The sequence below is a fragment of the Schistocerca serialis genome, chromosome 2, assembly GCF_023864345.2.
Source record: "Schistocerca serialis cubense isolate TAMUIC-IGC-003099 chromosome 2, iqSchSeri2.2, whole genome shotgun sequence".
Classification (NCBI taxonomy): Eukaryota; Metazoa; Arthropoda; class Insecta; order Orthoptera; family Acrididae; genus Schistocerca; species Schistocerca serialis.
In genome coordinates this window covers 757,349,709-757,363,199 of record NC_064639.1, presented here as the reverse complement: position 1 = coordinate 757,363,199, position 13,491 = coordinate 757,349,709, and the positions used below count along the sequence as shown (strand labels likewise).

Below are 13,491 nucleotides of genomic sequence, written 5' to 3'. Positions count from 1 at the left end.
TGACAACTTCAAACATACAATGCCTCTGCGCGCTTGCGGTCTGGTCTCGGCAGTCTGGTGTGTGTGTGTGTGTGTGTGTGTGTGTGTGTGTGTGTGTGTGTGTGATTTCTGCCATAACCTTCCTTGTCATGTATATAAAGCTTTAAAATGTTATACTTCTACTGTTGGAGTCCCGAGGCTCAAGAAATTTATTTTTATTTATAGTGTGATGAAGTTTTGTTTATGAAACTATTTCTGGGAAGTCTCAAAAGAGCATAGAAAAAGCATAAAAATTGCTAAGTGACTCTCTTCAAGTTTGTTAAAAATTTTAATAAGACAGATAATAAAATTTTGTGTACAGTATGGGACTTGATGATGTTCCGGGGAGCAGCTCTCAAAACAGAAAGATGCTCCTTACCTTTATTTGAATGTTGTTTTATCTTTTCAAAGCAAATTGAGTCACAGATATTTAATGTGATGGTAAAGTGCTTCATTTTTAATTTTGAGAAATTAAAATTGTATCACAGAAATTCTCTGTCTTTCTTAGTATTCTGTTAATGTATTTTTGTCCATTATTACTACCATTCCTTTTGACAATATGTAAGGACCCTTTTCCTGGTACTGAGAATGATATTCTGAGTGCAATCACCAATAATAGCAAAATCCATTATCTATATGACTTGTAGTTTTTGGATATATGTTTGTTAAGCTATTCCAGTTTTGTGATTTTATCATAACAGTTCACTTTGTAATGACAAAAGGTATTTAAAACTTGTGACAGTTAATTATGTTTATACTAGTGAACCTGGCAATAATTTGCAATTGCTAAACATGTAGGGGAATCCTTCTCCCCCCTCTCTCCTTCCATTTCCTCCTCCCTCTCTCTGGACGTCTGCTCCACCCCCCCCCCCCCCCTCCCGTCCATTTATTCCTTGTTGCCCCTACTTCCCTCCACCTACTCTTCAACTCTCCTTCCCTCTCCCTTTCTCTGACTGTCAGACTTGTTTATTGTTATTGACGATGAAACATGGATTGCGAATTGAAGTCACTTAAAATGAATGGGTAATTTGGTTGGCATCATTAATACATGGGGTATAAGAGACCACTCCTGCCACTGTATCTGTGAGGGTAGTAGCTTAAATGACAGTATTTCACATAGTTTTAATCTGCAAACAGGAGGAATCAGAAAGTTTTGAAAGATTCAGATTCCATAATAATACTCTAATCATAAGCTGATAAGCCATGAATACAACTTTCATGTTGTCTGTTAAAACTGACTGTGAGTTACAAAACAATACAACACATGGTTGTGTATACAATTTTTATTTAAAATTAGGTACAAGGAGAAACAATATGAATGGGAAAAACAGTCTGTCTAATAATTAAAATGCTCTGCTGTCATAGTTAAAACAGACAGTGAGGGGGAAAAAAATTTAAACCGCAAATTTTCACCCCACAGCATAGCACAACATTTTATTGTTTTGCTGTTGGTTTGAACAGAAAACTTGCACACTGTTGTGGTAAAAAAATATATGTAGTCCATGATCGTCTGAATGATTATTAAAGTATCATGTAAATATGTGAACTGAACTGGTTGAAAACTTTTTGAGATGTTTGATAACAATGTTAACAATGACTTGTCTTTATATAATAGTACAGATTGGGTAGCTGTTCTCTTGTGGTTTTCTTTTGGTTATTGTATATCGGCAGTGATGGTTGTATAGATTGAAATTAATCATCTTATAAATGTTTTGTGGAACTATGACAGCAAATAAACAGTTATCTTCGTTAGTAAGTTGCACAAGGCCTGTGACTAGTGAGACATTGCGTTATTTTGTTTGTTGGTAGAAGTGCTTTATTTTTAATGCCTCTCAGATACCAGGCAACATGTCAAATATTCTTTAGTCAGCAGACGAGATTTTCCATATTATTAGAAGACCATTGAAATGAGCAAGCTGCTGTCTGCAGATGTCTTTTTTCTGATTGTTACAATCTTTTTAAATATTAAAGTTATTCTTCTGCTTGCAAGCTGAGTATGTATATTCCATCCTGGATTTTCCCTTGTTTGATAAAATATCAAATTATTCAAAAAAGTTAAATAGCTGATTATTCTTTTAGTTCTGAACAGGACCCAGACTGCATTAATGGCACTCAGCACACAACTTTGGTGTAAGACTGACAAAATATGTTACTCTAGTAATACATTAAATACACTTTTTCATAGCATCTCCAAATTCGTTCATTTGTCTCACCCTCTGGATGACAACTACTGTCATGACAACTACTGTACTCTTTCTCACCAACAATTTAAATAGAACTTGCCTCTCACTGCTGCCTCATTCCTAAACAGGACGTCAAATACGAGCCATAGAAAGTATTAATAATAAATTATCAGGAAATCAGCACTCAGCTCAATGCAGTAACTCATTTGTATTAAACTGATGTATATTATGTCTCTGACTGAAAATATTTAGGGAGCCTAAATATCAAATATTCCACATTATGGTATTCTGGTCCCTCACAGAGAGTCGACTTATATAAACAACACTGTTCTAGTTGCCAATTGAACAGTATGACCATTTAATAATTGTTTTTAAATGTCTGTGGGGTTTGAAGTATGTTTTCTAATCAGAAATAGTATAACAAGAATACTAACACATAGCTGCATAATAAATTTAAACAAACACGTAAGTACACATGACATAATGAGGTAGCTCTGCAGAATATTAAATCTGTACAAGTATGAGGATGGTATGAATTCAAAGTTGTGAAGGGTTATATTGAGCTGTGTTATTTTGGGTGGAAATGAGAGGTGTAACGTTGTCAACTTTTGAATGTAATTTAAAATAACTTAATCTCATTAATAAAAGATTGGTGCATAAATTAACAAATAATTATTTAGAATTCAACTGAAATACGTTTACATTCTTTGGTTTTCGATTGTACGGGAAAGGCAATGAAAATATTGATAAGAGTTTTATACGTTTACTTTACTGGAGTTTTATTACATCTGCTAAGTAAGAGTTTCTGTTGTATTACTGTATCATATAAAAGTTTAGGATACGAACCTAATGTGTGTGGTACTGAGTGAGCTGCTTCTCCTTTCTAACATTTACCAACTCATCCCTGTTTCTTCCCTGAGGAAAGGAACTAATAATTCTGAAAGCAAGGATGAATTTTTGTACTTCTGAATGTGTCTACCAAAAGCCATACTGCATTGAGTAAATTGGTTTCATCTGATCACCAAAGTTAAGAAAAATTGGTCCCAGTTAGTTCATGGGTGGGCGAGTGCCTGGAACACCAGAGGCTATCTGCTCATGTGTTAACTAGCCTGATAAACCCTGGACCTTGCCACAATGAACTGACTAGCACACCCAGCAATACAGATAGCTGTACTGCAAGGGCAGCCACATCAGAGAAGTATCTGGACAAGTTAGATTAACATAAGGGTCCTGAAGAGGGACAGTAGCTGTTTCAGCAGATGCAGGAGTGACAGTCTCGATGATTAACTGATCTGGCCTTGTAATGTTAGCCAACAATGAAGGCCTGCTATATTGGTACTGCAAATGGCTGAGAGCAAGAGGAAACTACAGCCGTTAAATTTCGGTAGGACATGTAGATCTACAGTGGCAATGTGGCTTATTGATGATGGCATCCACTTGGATAAGATATTCTGGAGGAAAAAGAGCCCCCATTTGGACCTTCAGGTAGGGACTGCTCAATAGAATGTTTGTCATCGGGAAAGATAAATCTGGTATTTTAAGGGTCAGAGAATGGAATGTAATATCTGTTACTTGGATAGGTATGTTAGAGAAAGAAATTAAATGGATAGGTTGAAATTACATGTAGTGGAAAGTAATGAAGTGTGATGGCTGGAAGAACAAGACTTCTGGTCAAGTGCCTACAGAGTGAGCAACACAAAATGAAATAGGGAGTAAGACTCATAATGATGAAGAAAATAAGAATGTGGGTAACATGCTATCAACAGTATAGTGAATGTATTGTTGTAGCCAAGATAAATACAAAACCAAAAGACACCACCTAGTGCTACTTTATATGCATATTAGCTCCACAGATTTGTAAGAAATTATGATGAAACAAAAGAAATTATTCAGATAGTTAAAAGAGAGGAAAATTTAATTATGATGGGGTACTGGAATTCAATAGTAGGAAAAGTAAGACAAGGAAAAATAGTAAAAGAACTTGGACTGGGGAAAGGAACGAAAGGGCAAGCTGCTTGGTAGAATTTTGTACAGAGCACAAGTTAAGCGGTGCTATAACTTGGTTTAAGACTCATGAAGAAGGTTCTGTTCTTGGAAGAAAACTAGAGCTACAGGAGAGTTTCAGACATATTACGTTACAGAGAGATAGAGATTTCAAAGCCTGATTTTAAACTACAAAAGATTTCCAGAGTCAGATGTAGACTGTGAACAGAATTTGTTGATTATGAATTGCAGATTAAAATGGAAGAAATTGCAGAAATCTAGGAAAATTTGAAGCTACAAATGTTTGTTGGTAATTACTAAAGGGAGCATTACACAAGAAGGGATTCAAACAGGGAAAAGAAACTCAATAGAGGATGAATGGCTAGCTTTGAAAGATGAAATAGTCAAGGCAGCAAAGGATCAAACAGACAAAATGGCTAGACATAGTAGAGATCCTTGGATAATGTGCAGTGAGTTAAAATCATTGGCGACAAGTGAATATTTGTGCTGGGCTGGGACTTGAACCCAGATTTCCTGCTTTACGCTAGTGGTTGCCTTAACCGTGTTTGTGGGGTCCTGCCTACTCATCTTGTATAGGGTGCTTAAATGATGCTGCATTTTCAGAATGCTATACAACAATTCAAGCAAATCACATTAATAGTTTTTATTACAATAAAGAAGATTGACAATACTTAACTTTGAATTTTCAGTGGTGTCGCAAGTGATGGGCAACATGCAAACAGTAATGTCTTTTGCTATAGACAATGTGTATAAAAGCTGTGAATATGGATCACTAATAACTGTTATCATAGCACTCTCTTGTAGGCTGGGTCTAATACTGTGCTGGTCTGCGAGTCCTGGTCTGGTAGTGTGCTATTACTGTGCATCTAGTACCGTGCAGCTGAGGCTGGTAGGAGCAGCGCTTATATTTTCTTTGGCTTGAGGGCGCACCTGTCATGGTGTGGTCCTTGTCAGCGGGCTATTGGCTAATGTTGTCTCACAGCCTTCTTTGCTCTTGAGTTCTTCACCTTCGTGCCGTCACTTATCATTGCGTTGGAACAATGTTGGCTGTCTGGACACACTTTCTGTCCAATCAGAATTTCCAATTTGTCGCACACTACACATTTAGCATCAACAGTCCATTATCCTCATTGTTTGTAACTTTACCTGATTACCGCGAAATGTTCAGACATCTGCAAAACAAAGATTCTGTAACTTACCAAACAAAAGCGTTGGTACGTTGATAGAGACAATAACAAACACAAACACACACACACAAATTTCAAGCTTTCGCAACCCACGGTTGCTTCATCAGGAAAGAGGAAAGGAGAGGGAAAGACGAAAGGATGTGGGTTTTAAGGGAGAGGGTAAGGAGTCATTCCAATCCCGGGAGCGGAAAGACTTACCTTGGGGGGAAAAAGGGACAGGTATACACTCACGCGCGCGCACACACACACACACACACACACACACACACACACACACACACATCCATCCGCATATAAGAGAACAGACACCACACATATAATATTTAGTTGAAGAAGGAAGAAAATATAAAAAAAGAAGTAGGCGAAAAGGGGTACAGTCACCTTAAAATAAGAATGATAGAAAGTGTGAAATGACAAAGGAAGAGTGGTTAGAGGAGAAATGCAAAGCTTTAGAAGCATGCATGATAATGGGAGATATAGATTCTGCCTATATTTTCAGGAACATTTATCTTGCTATTGCCAGTATGCATTTGATGTCCTCTCTACATTGACCATCACCACTGATGTTGTTCTACGTCATGTAATCTAACCATAGTATTTGCTACCCAAGCAATACAACTCATCTACTATTTTTTTGTTTACTTCATAATCTGATTACCTCACCATTACCTGATTCAATTTGACTCTGTTTCAATACACTTTTTACTTTTGTTGGTGTCCACCTTATAACGTCCTTTCAAGACACTATCCACTCCATTCATCTGCTCTGCCAAGTCATTTGCCATGTCTATCAGAATTACCCTGTCAGTGGCAAATATCAGAATCTTAATTACTTCCCCACAAACTTTAATATCTTTCTTTTCCAAATTTGTGATTGGTTTCCTTCATAGCTTCCTCAGTCCACAGATTCAGCAACATCAGGGATAGACTACAACCCAGTCTCACTTCCTTTTAATCTCCTACAACTCTTACAGTGGTGGTTAGAGGTCTGTACAGTCTTAGATAACCTTTCATCACCATATTTTATCCGTGCTACCTTCAGAATTTCAGTAAATGTATCCCAGTTAACATTATCAAAAGTTTTCTGTAAATCTAAAATGCTATTGACACAGGTTTACCTCTGCAATCTATCTTTTGGAAATTAGTTTGTGAATTTCATATATTCTCTGTTAAAAGTGTGGTGAGAAAGAGAAATTTTTGCTGTGGAGTCCGCAAATAACAGAGATAACTATTGAAAAGTGCTACAATTGTGTACAAGGTCTGTTCAGAAAATTCATAATTTCGCGCCAGTGGTGCATTAGAGCAAAATGCGGTTGGCATTCCTGCACACGTCTGTGTTTAATGTGTAACTGCCAGAAGTTTCATTGTTATATGTGTTAGTTATTGTTCAGTGTTGTACTGAGTAGAATGTTGTGTCGCACAGTTTGCGAATTTCGAGGCAGAGCTAGAGCAGCAATACATCTGCATTAAATTTTGCATGAAACTCTACAGAGAAACATCAAATGATGCAGGAAGCCTACAGTGATGAGTGCTTAAGCTGTAGCCTGTGTTACAAATTTTTCACACGGTTTAAAAATCGCCAACGACACATGCATCAGCAAAATTGTGCAGGCCAATTGAAGACCGACAATTTGGAGATTGCAAAAGAGTGTAACATTTCAGTTGGCTCATGTCATGAAATCCTGACACAGCATCTTGGAATGCATCATGTTGCTGCCAAGTTTGTCCCACAACTCCAGAGTCAAGACCAAAAAGACCTTCGCCTCGCAATCGGCAGAGAGCGTTTCGATCACACAGATTAGAGCAAGAGGTGTTTTGAAAGAATCACAACTGGTGATGAGACATGGGTCTGTAGTTATGATGCTGAGACCAAGGTTCAGCCTTCACAATGGGCCAGAAAGGGTTTCCCAAGACCAAAAAAAGCTCGTCAGGTCAGGTCAAATGTCTACATCTACATCTACATCTTCATCCATACTCCACAAGCCACTTGACGGTGTGTGGCGGAGGGTACCCCGAGTACCTCTATCGGTTCTCCCTTCTATTCCAGTCTCGTATTGTTCGTGGAAAGAAGGATTGTCTGTATGCTTCTGTGTGGGCTCTAATCTCTCTGATTTTATCCCCATGGTCTGTTCGCGAGATATATGTAGGAGGGAGCAATATACTGCTGGACTCTTCGGTGAAGGTATGTTCTCGAAACTTCAACAAAAGCCCGTACCGAGCTACTGAGCGTCTCTCCTGCAGAGTCTTCCACTGGAGTTTATCTATCATCTCCGTAACGCTTTTGCGATTACTAAATGATCCTGTAACGAAGCACGCTGCTCTCCATTGGATCTTCTCTATCTCTTCTATCAACCCTATCTGGTACGGATCCCACACCGCTGAGCAGTATTCAAGCAGTGGGCGAACAAGCGTACTGTAACCTACTTCCTTTGTTTTCGGATTGCTTTTCCTTAGGATTCTTCCAATGAATCTCAGTCTGGCATCTGCTTTACCGACAATCAACTTTATATGATCATTCCATTTTGAATCACTCCTAATGTGTACTCCCAGATAATTTATGGAATTAACTGCTTCCAATTGCTGACCTGCTATTTTGTAGCTAAATGATAAGGGATTTATCTTTCTATGTATTCGCAGCACATTACACTTGTCTACATTGAGATTCAATTGCCATTCCCTGCACCATGCGTCAATTCGCTGCAGATCCTCCTGCATTTCAGTACAATTTTCCATTGTTACAACCTCTCGATACACCACAGCATCATCTGCATAAAGCCTCAGTGAACTTCCGATGTCATCCACCAGAACAACAATGGTCCCATGACACTCAAAGCCATGCTGATAGTTTTCTTTGATTTTGAAGGGTTAGTTCATCATGAACTCGAGTCACAGGGACAAACTGTTAATTGATGGAACTATCAGGACATGTTGCTATGCCTGCGAGAAAATGTGAGAAGGAAATGGCCTGAAATGTAGCGAGATAATGTGTGGCTCTTGTGTCATGATCGTGCACCCACACATTTGTCGCTGTTGGTGTGTGACTATTGCACAAAAAACAAAATCACTGGCTTTCTTCATCCTCCATACTCTCCAGACCTGGGCCCTGTGGAGATTTTTTTTTAATTTCCAAAGTTGGAAACCCTATTGAAAGGACGAAGATTTGCGGTGATAGACAAGACAAAAGAAAATTTGCAAACATCGCTTCACGCGCTTGACAAGAGGCATACAAAGACTGCTTCCTGAAGTGGAAACTCCGCTGTGAGCGGTATATCAATTGTGGAGGAGAGTATTTCAAAGGAGACCATGCACAAGAGTAAATGGTAAGGTAGAAGAATTTTGTGGACAAAGTTCCAGAAATTTTTGAACAGACCACCTATGTTCTCCAAGACATCAGTATCTGTGAAAAACACCAAGCCAACTTTGTGTCTCAAGAAGATATTTTTGTTAGCTTGTACCATCTGCAAAAATAAAACACTGCACAGTGTGCATCTGTATGGATGATGCAGGTGGGAAAAAAATACTTCAATATAGCCGATATTATTAATTGCAGTGCACCTCTCTGTGTTACTCTCTGCTTTTGTGTTCATCACACTGCCACAACCATTCAAATAAACATTTTATAATTGTATGTTGTCATCAGTTTTACTAAGACTCACATTTTAATCAGTAAATGTGATAATGATATTTGATTAATTATTTTTTTCATTAAATTGTTTAAAAATGTGTGTTTATGTTAATTCATGATAATGTTTTGCATACTTTTTTGTAGCTATGTATATATAATTCTGTAACAAAAAAAAAAAGAAAAAATCCTTGATATGTACAGTGCCAGTTGTTTCTTTATAAGCTCCACAAAACTACATTTTTTGAAGTTTACTTATTCTGTGATTGGAAAATAAATCAACTGTGTATAGGTCAAGGCAGTGGTGGTGTCATAGCAATGTGAATTTCACCCTACTTCTTTGTGTTTGTGGACAAATCTATTTCAAGAGCATGACCAGTAGGAAAGATATTTGGTAAATGTTTGGGCAGTAACCCTTTAATGATAACTGAAGTTAGTAAATGGGCAGACATACAGTGGAAACTGACTGTAACAACATTCAAAGGACCATGAAAATTATGTTGTTATAAATGAACATTGTTGTAACCAAGATTCATATTTTAAGTCTATTGTGGTGCCAGAAGGAAAAGAACAAATTTATTTAGCCTTGTTTTATTTTATATACAGTATTCACACTAAATCTTACAAGAATACAGCATAAAAAGCATGATGTTGAGTACTCACTTAACGTCTTTATTTAGGAGTGAAGTAACCAGTCTTTTTATTCGGCTGTCTATTTGCACAATAAACACTTTCTAAACTACATTCTATGTTTGTTACTTCATCTGCAATTTCCCTGCTCCCTCCCATAGTTTCACAGAAAATGATCACAATTCTAATGGCTTCTAAAGTGCCACTCACAGTAGGGTTGGGCACTTTATTCCTTTTTCTTCCTCTTCTTCTTCATTTCCCTCACTCAGTTCATGGTCACTGCGGGCCTGACTGTTCACTTCATTTGCAATTTTGTCTTCAGTTCGGGCTTAGGTTGTACAAGGTTGTCGTCTATTGTTGCATACATTTCATAGTTGCATTGATTGAGAATATCACAGTTGATTTGTAGCAGTGGTACAGATTGTTAGTGTCTGTCATCGAATGTGTCTCCAGTTTCGGCGACATTTTTTCCGTCAGTTGTGATTCCCATATGGCAGAAACTGTTCTTGATTGTTTGGGCTGTCACCCCGCTCCATGCTTTGGTAATGCATGTGATCACATCCAGCAGTGTAACAGAATAATCCTGCTTTCTCTTAGTGCATTGTAACATTTTCAGTAATATGAGCTTACGATAGGGGCATTTCAGACTCCTAATTACTCCTTGGTCCATGGGCTGCAATAATCTTGGTGTATTTGCAGGCAGAGAAACAAGCTGAATATTCTCCAGATCAGAGAGTGCAGAATGTGCTGAATAGTTGTCAACAAGAACCTGTATCTTCCTTTTCTGACTTCTAAGCTCCCGATCCCAACTCCTTATTTCAGCTTCAAAGAGTTCAGAGGTCATCCAGGACTTCTTATTAGCATTTTCGTGCATTGGTAGATTTTTACATGCTTAAACACATAGGATTTTTTGGTTTATCTATCACGAACAATTTTGTCTTCTCGGTTCCATGTGTTAGCACAGAACTATTACTTGTTTTTAAGATAACATACCACCAAAATATTTTTTTTCTCTTGAATGTCAGAGTTTTGTCAGGTGTCAGACTGGCATTTTCTTTAGAAAGATGCATTAAAGGTGCTGCAGTCTGCATATCCTTAATGAATTGTAGGCTACACGGTAGTGAGCCATTGTTGGATTGTTTCAGTATTCGCATTGTTGGCTTCACTGCTCACTTTGTCAAAAGTAATGCCATGAGATTCCTTGAATCTGTCAATCCAGCCACTGCTGCACACAAAACCCTCATCTTTTAATTTCGTGGTAAATTCTTTTGGTTTCACATTGCTATATTAAGCTTTCCGTAATCGCTTACTTTTAGATTCATTTTGTTCAAATACAGTAACAATTTAATTCTTGTTCTTCCAAATTGTTAGGATTGTGGAATTTGTGAGGCCAAATTGATGACACACGTCAACCTTTTTTTTTTTTTAGCTACAGTCCCAGTTTCATGAGTCACTTTCACTTTTTCTTCCATTTTTAAAATTTTTCTTTTACTGACCATGCGATTCTAAAATGCATGCACTTCATAGCAAATCATTATGGAAACTGACGTCACGTGTACTGTTGACAAGTTCTGTGACTGTCACCACTACTGTAGTATGAGTGCACTACAGTAACAATGAGGTGAGCAGTCTGCACTGCACCTGTTGTTGTTGGAAGGACACAGAGAAGAATATGTCAGTTTGCCATATTGCAACAACATATTTCCTTCCACATTACATTGATTCTTGGAAAATCTTGTTGCTAACTGAGGCTGAAAATGGCGTTATATACGGGGTACACATGTATACCTTTGTCTTATTAAGCATGCATGAGAACTATGTTCCTTACAAAGAATATGGCTGTACCACATCAATCACTATATTATAGCCAAGTTGTCATTGTAATTGGTGTCGTTATAAGGAAGTTCAACTGTGTTTATAATTTCTGCAAGTGAAATTCTCTTATCACTGCCAGATACATTGAAAGGATGTTGTAAACACATGTGGGAATTCTGCTGCATTACAGTCTGGCTGCCGTGAAGTGAAGCTGCACTTTTCTGTAAAAAAGTGATTTGAGAAAACTATACTTTAAAATTTTATTTGTATTTCCATCAGTTTACAGGTACTAAACTAATTGTTACAGTAAAAGTTCATTCTTGTTTTTTGTACATTAGCAAAAAGTAAAATGTATGACCTATAAATTTAATTAGTGTCAACGTTACCCTTTAAGGTACTATCTCACTGCACTACTTAGTAGCTTAGTGTGTGAGTGAATTAATGGTATTATGGCACTTAGAGCCTCTATCTCTTCTATATAGATGGTTACCATGTTCCAGGACCCAGATGCACCGGAGCTTGATGCACATCAGTTTTATAGTCCACACAATGACAGAGATCCTCCTCCAAGCACACCTGTAGCAAGGAATCCACTATCAAATAAATACTATATAATGCGTGAAACCCCATATTTGAGAAATCTAAAGCTTGTGCTGGACCGTTCACTTGACAGACCTGTAACTCGTTTCAATCAGTATCGTTATTTGCTCACAATATCATTTTATGAACGGAGGCTGCTACCTGCCATTTTGGTAAGTTTTCTCATATGCTTTTTCACATGTGCTTCATAATATAAATTGATTTTTGTTTGTGTCAAATAAATGAAATTGCCATTTAGAAGTCTAATTGCCGGCAAAAATTGAAACAGTAACATGACCTCATTGAATACATTCTGTAATTGAGGGATTTATATTGCACCATTAATCTTATGTTTGTGATAGTTCATGAAAAAGAACCTATTTATGAGTGTAAACAGTACAAACCAAAAACTGTGTGGAAAGGCAGTAACATTTTAATTCAGCAAAAACAACCAATAATAATACTGTGTGATGTAAATAAACAGCCGTCTTACAGAGCTGTTTTCAAAAATGTAAGAGTTTTTTCACTTACTTTAGAATGAGGTTCTGTATTGTGTAGCAGGGGTCTTTAACTGTAATTATGGAGAATAAAAACACTGTGTATTCAGTTCTGCACGACAAATGTAACAACAGAAACATTTAGTGTAGCACATGAATAGGATAGAATGTTCCAATTATTTTGTAGCATATATTGATTACAATTTGAGCGAAAAGATATGTATTACTGAGATGCTCAGGCAACTATGTTCAGCAGCTTTTGCCCTTCATATAATTGCTGGTATGGAAACAAACAGATTAAATCTTAACTAGTGTATAATCCTGTCTTTCGAACAACACTTTCTATTCCATACACAAACATTTATGAAGAACTCGTAGCAAGTGTGTGTGTGTGTGTGTGTGTGTGTGTGTGTGTGTGTGAGAGAGAGAGAGAGAGAGAGAGAGAGAGAGAGAGATTCATTTTTATTACAATTAAGCCAGTATGTTATCTAGCAGTCAGTAAATGGTTAACATGTAGCCATGATCACAAACTTTTTACGTGTGCATATCTATGAACTGACACATTTGCCATCGACAAAAAATTAATGTGAAGATATCTCCGGAACAGCTAACAAACTAGACAATCGAAAGTCCAGTAAGAATGTCAGCAGTGTAGAAAAGACAGATTGCTGCTTTCCAGAAAGAAGACATGTTAACTTCCAGACAGGCACAATTAAAAGACACTTACATAAAGCTTTCGGCCACAGCCTACGTCAGCAAAAGAGAAACATACACCATTCATACACACAGGCAAGAACTCATCATGCACACAGGACTGCAGTCTCCAGCATCTTTTTCTTGAAAACTTATATGGTACTTTAGATTCAAAGACTGAAAACTTCAGTTTGCAGGCAAACAAGTAAAAGTGTTCATTATAAACAGGCCTTAATTTCTATAGAATTTAGATGTTTACGAAC

The 13,491-nt window shown here is 37.4% G+C and overlaps 1 protein-coding gene across 13 annotated transcripts in view; it reads left to right on the top strand.

Moving 5' to 3' along the window:
- Positions 1-13,491, top strand: part of LOC126457957 (transmembrane protein 94) — a 504,907-nt gene that overhangs the window by 80,356 nt on the left and 411,060 nt on the right. For all 13 annotated transcript variants that reach the window (XM_050094697.1, XM_050094693.1, XM_050094699.1 and 10 more), the window contains exon 6: positions 11,960-12,211. In XM_050094697.1, the coding sequence (XP_049950654.1) occupies positions 11,960-12,211 (252 nt within the window). The remainder of the gene's footprint in view (positions 1-11,959; positions 12,212-13,491) is intronic.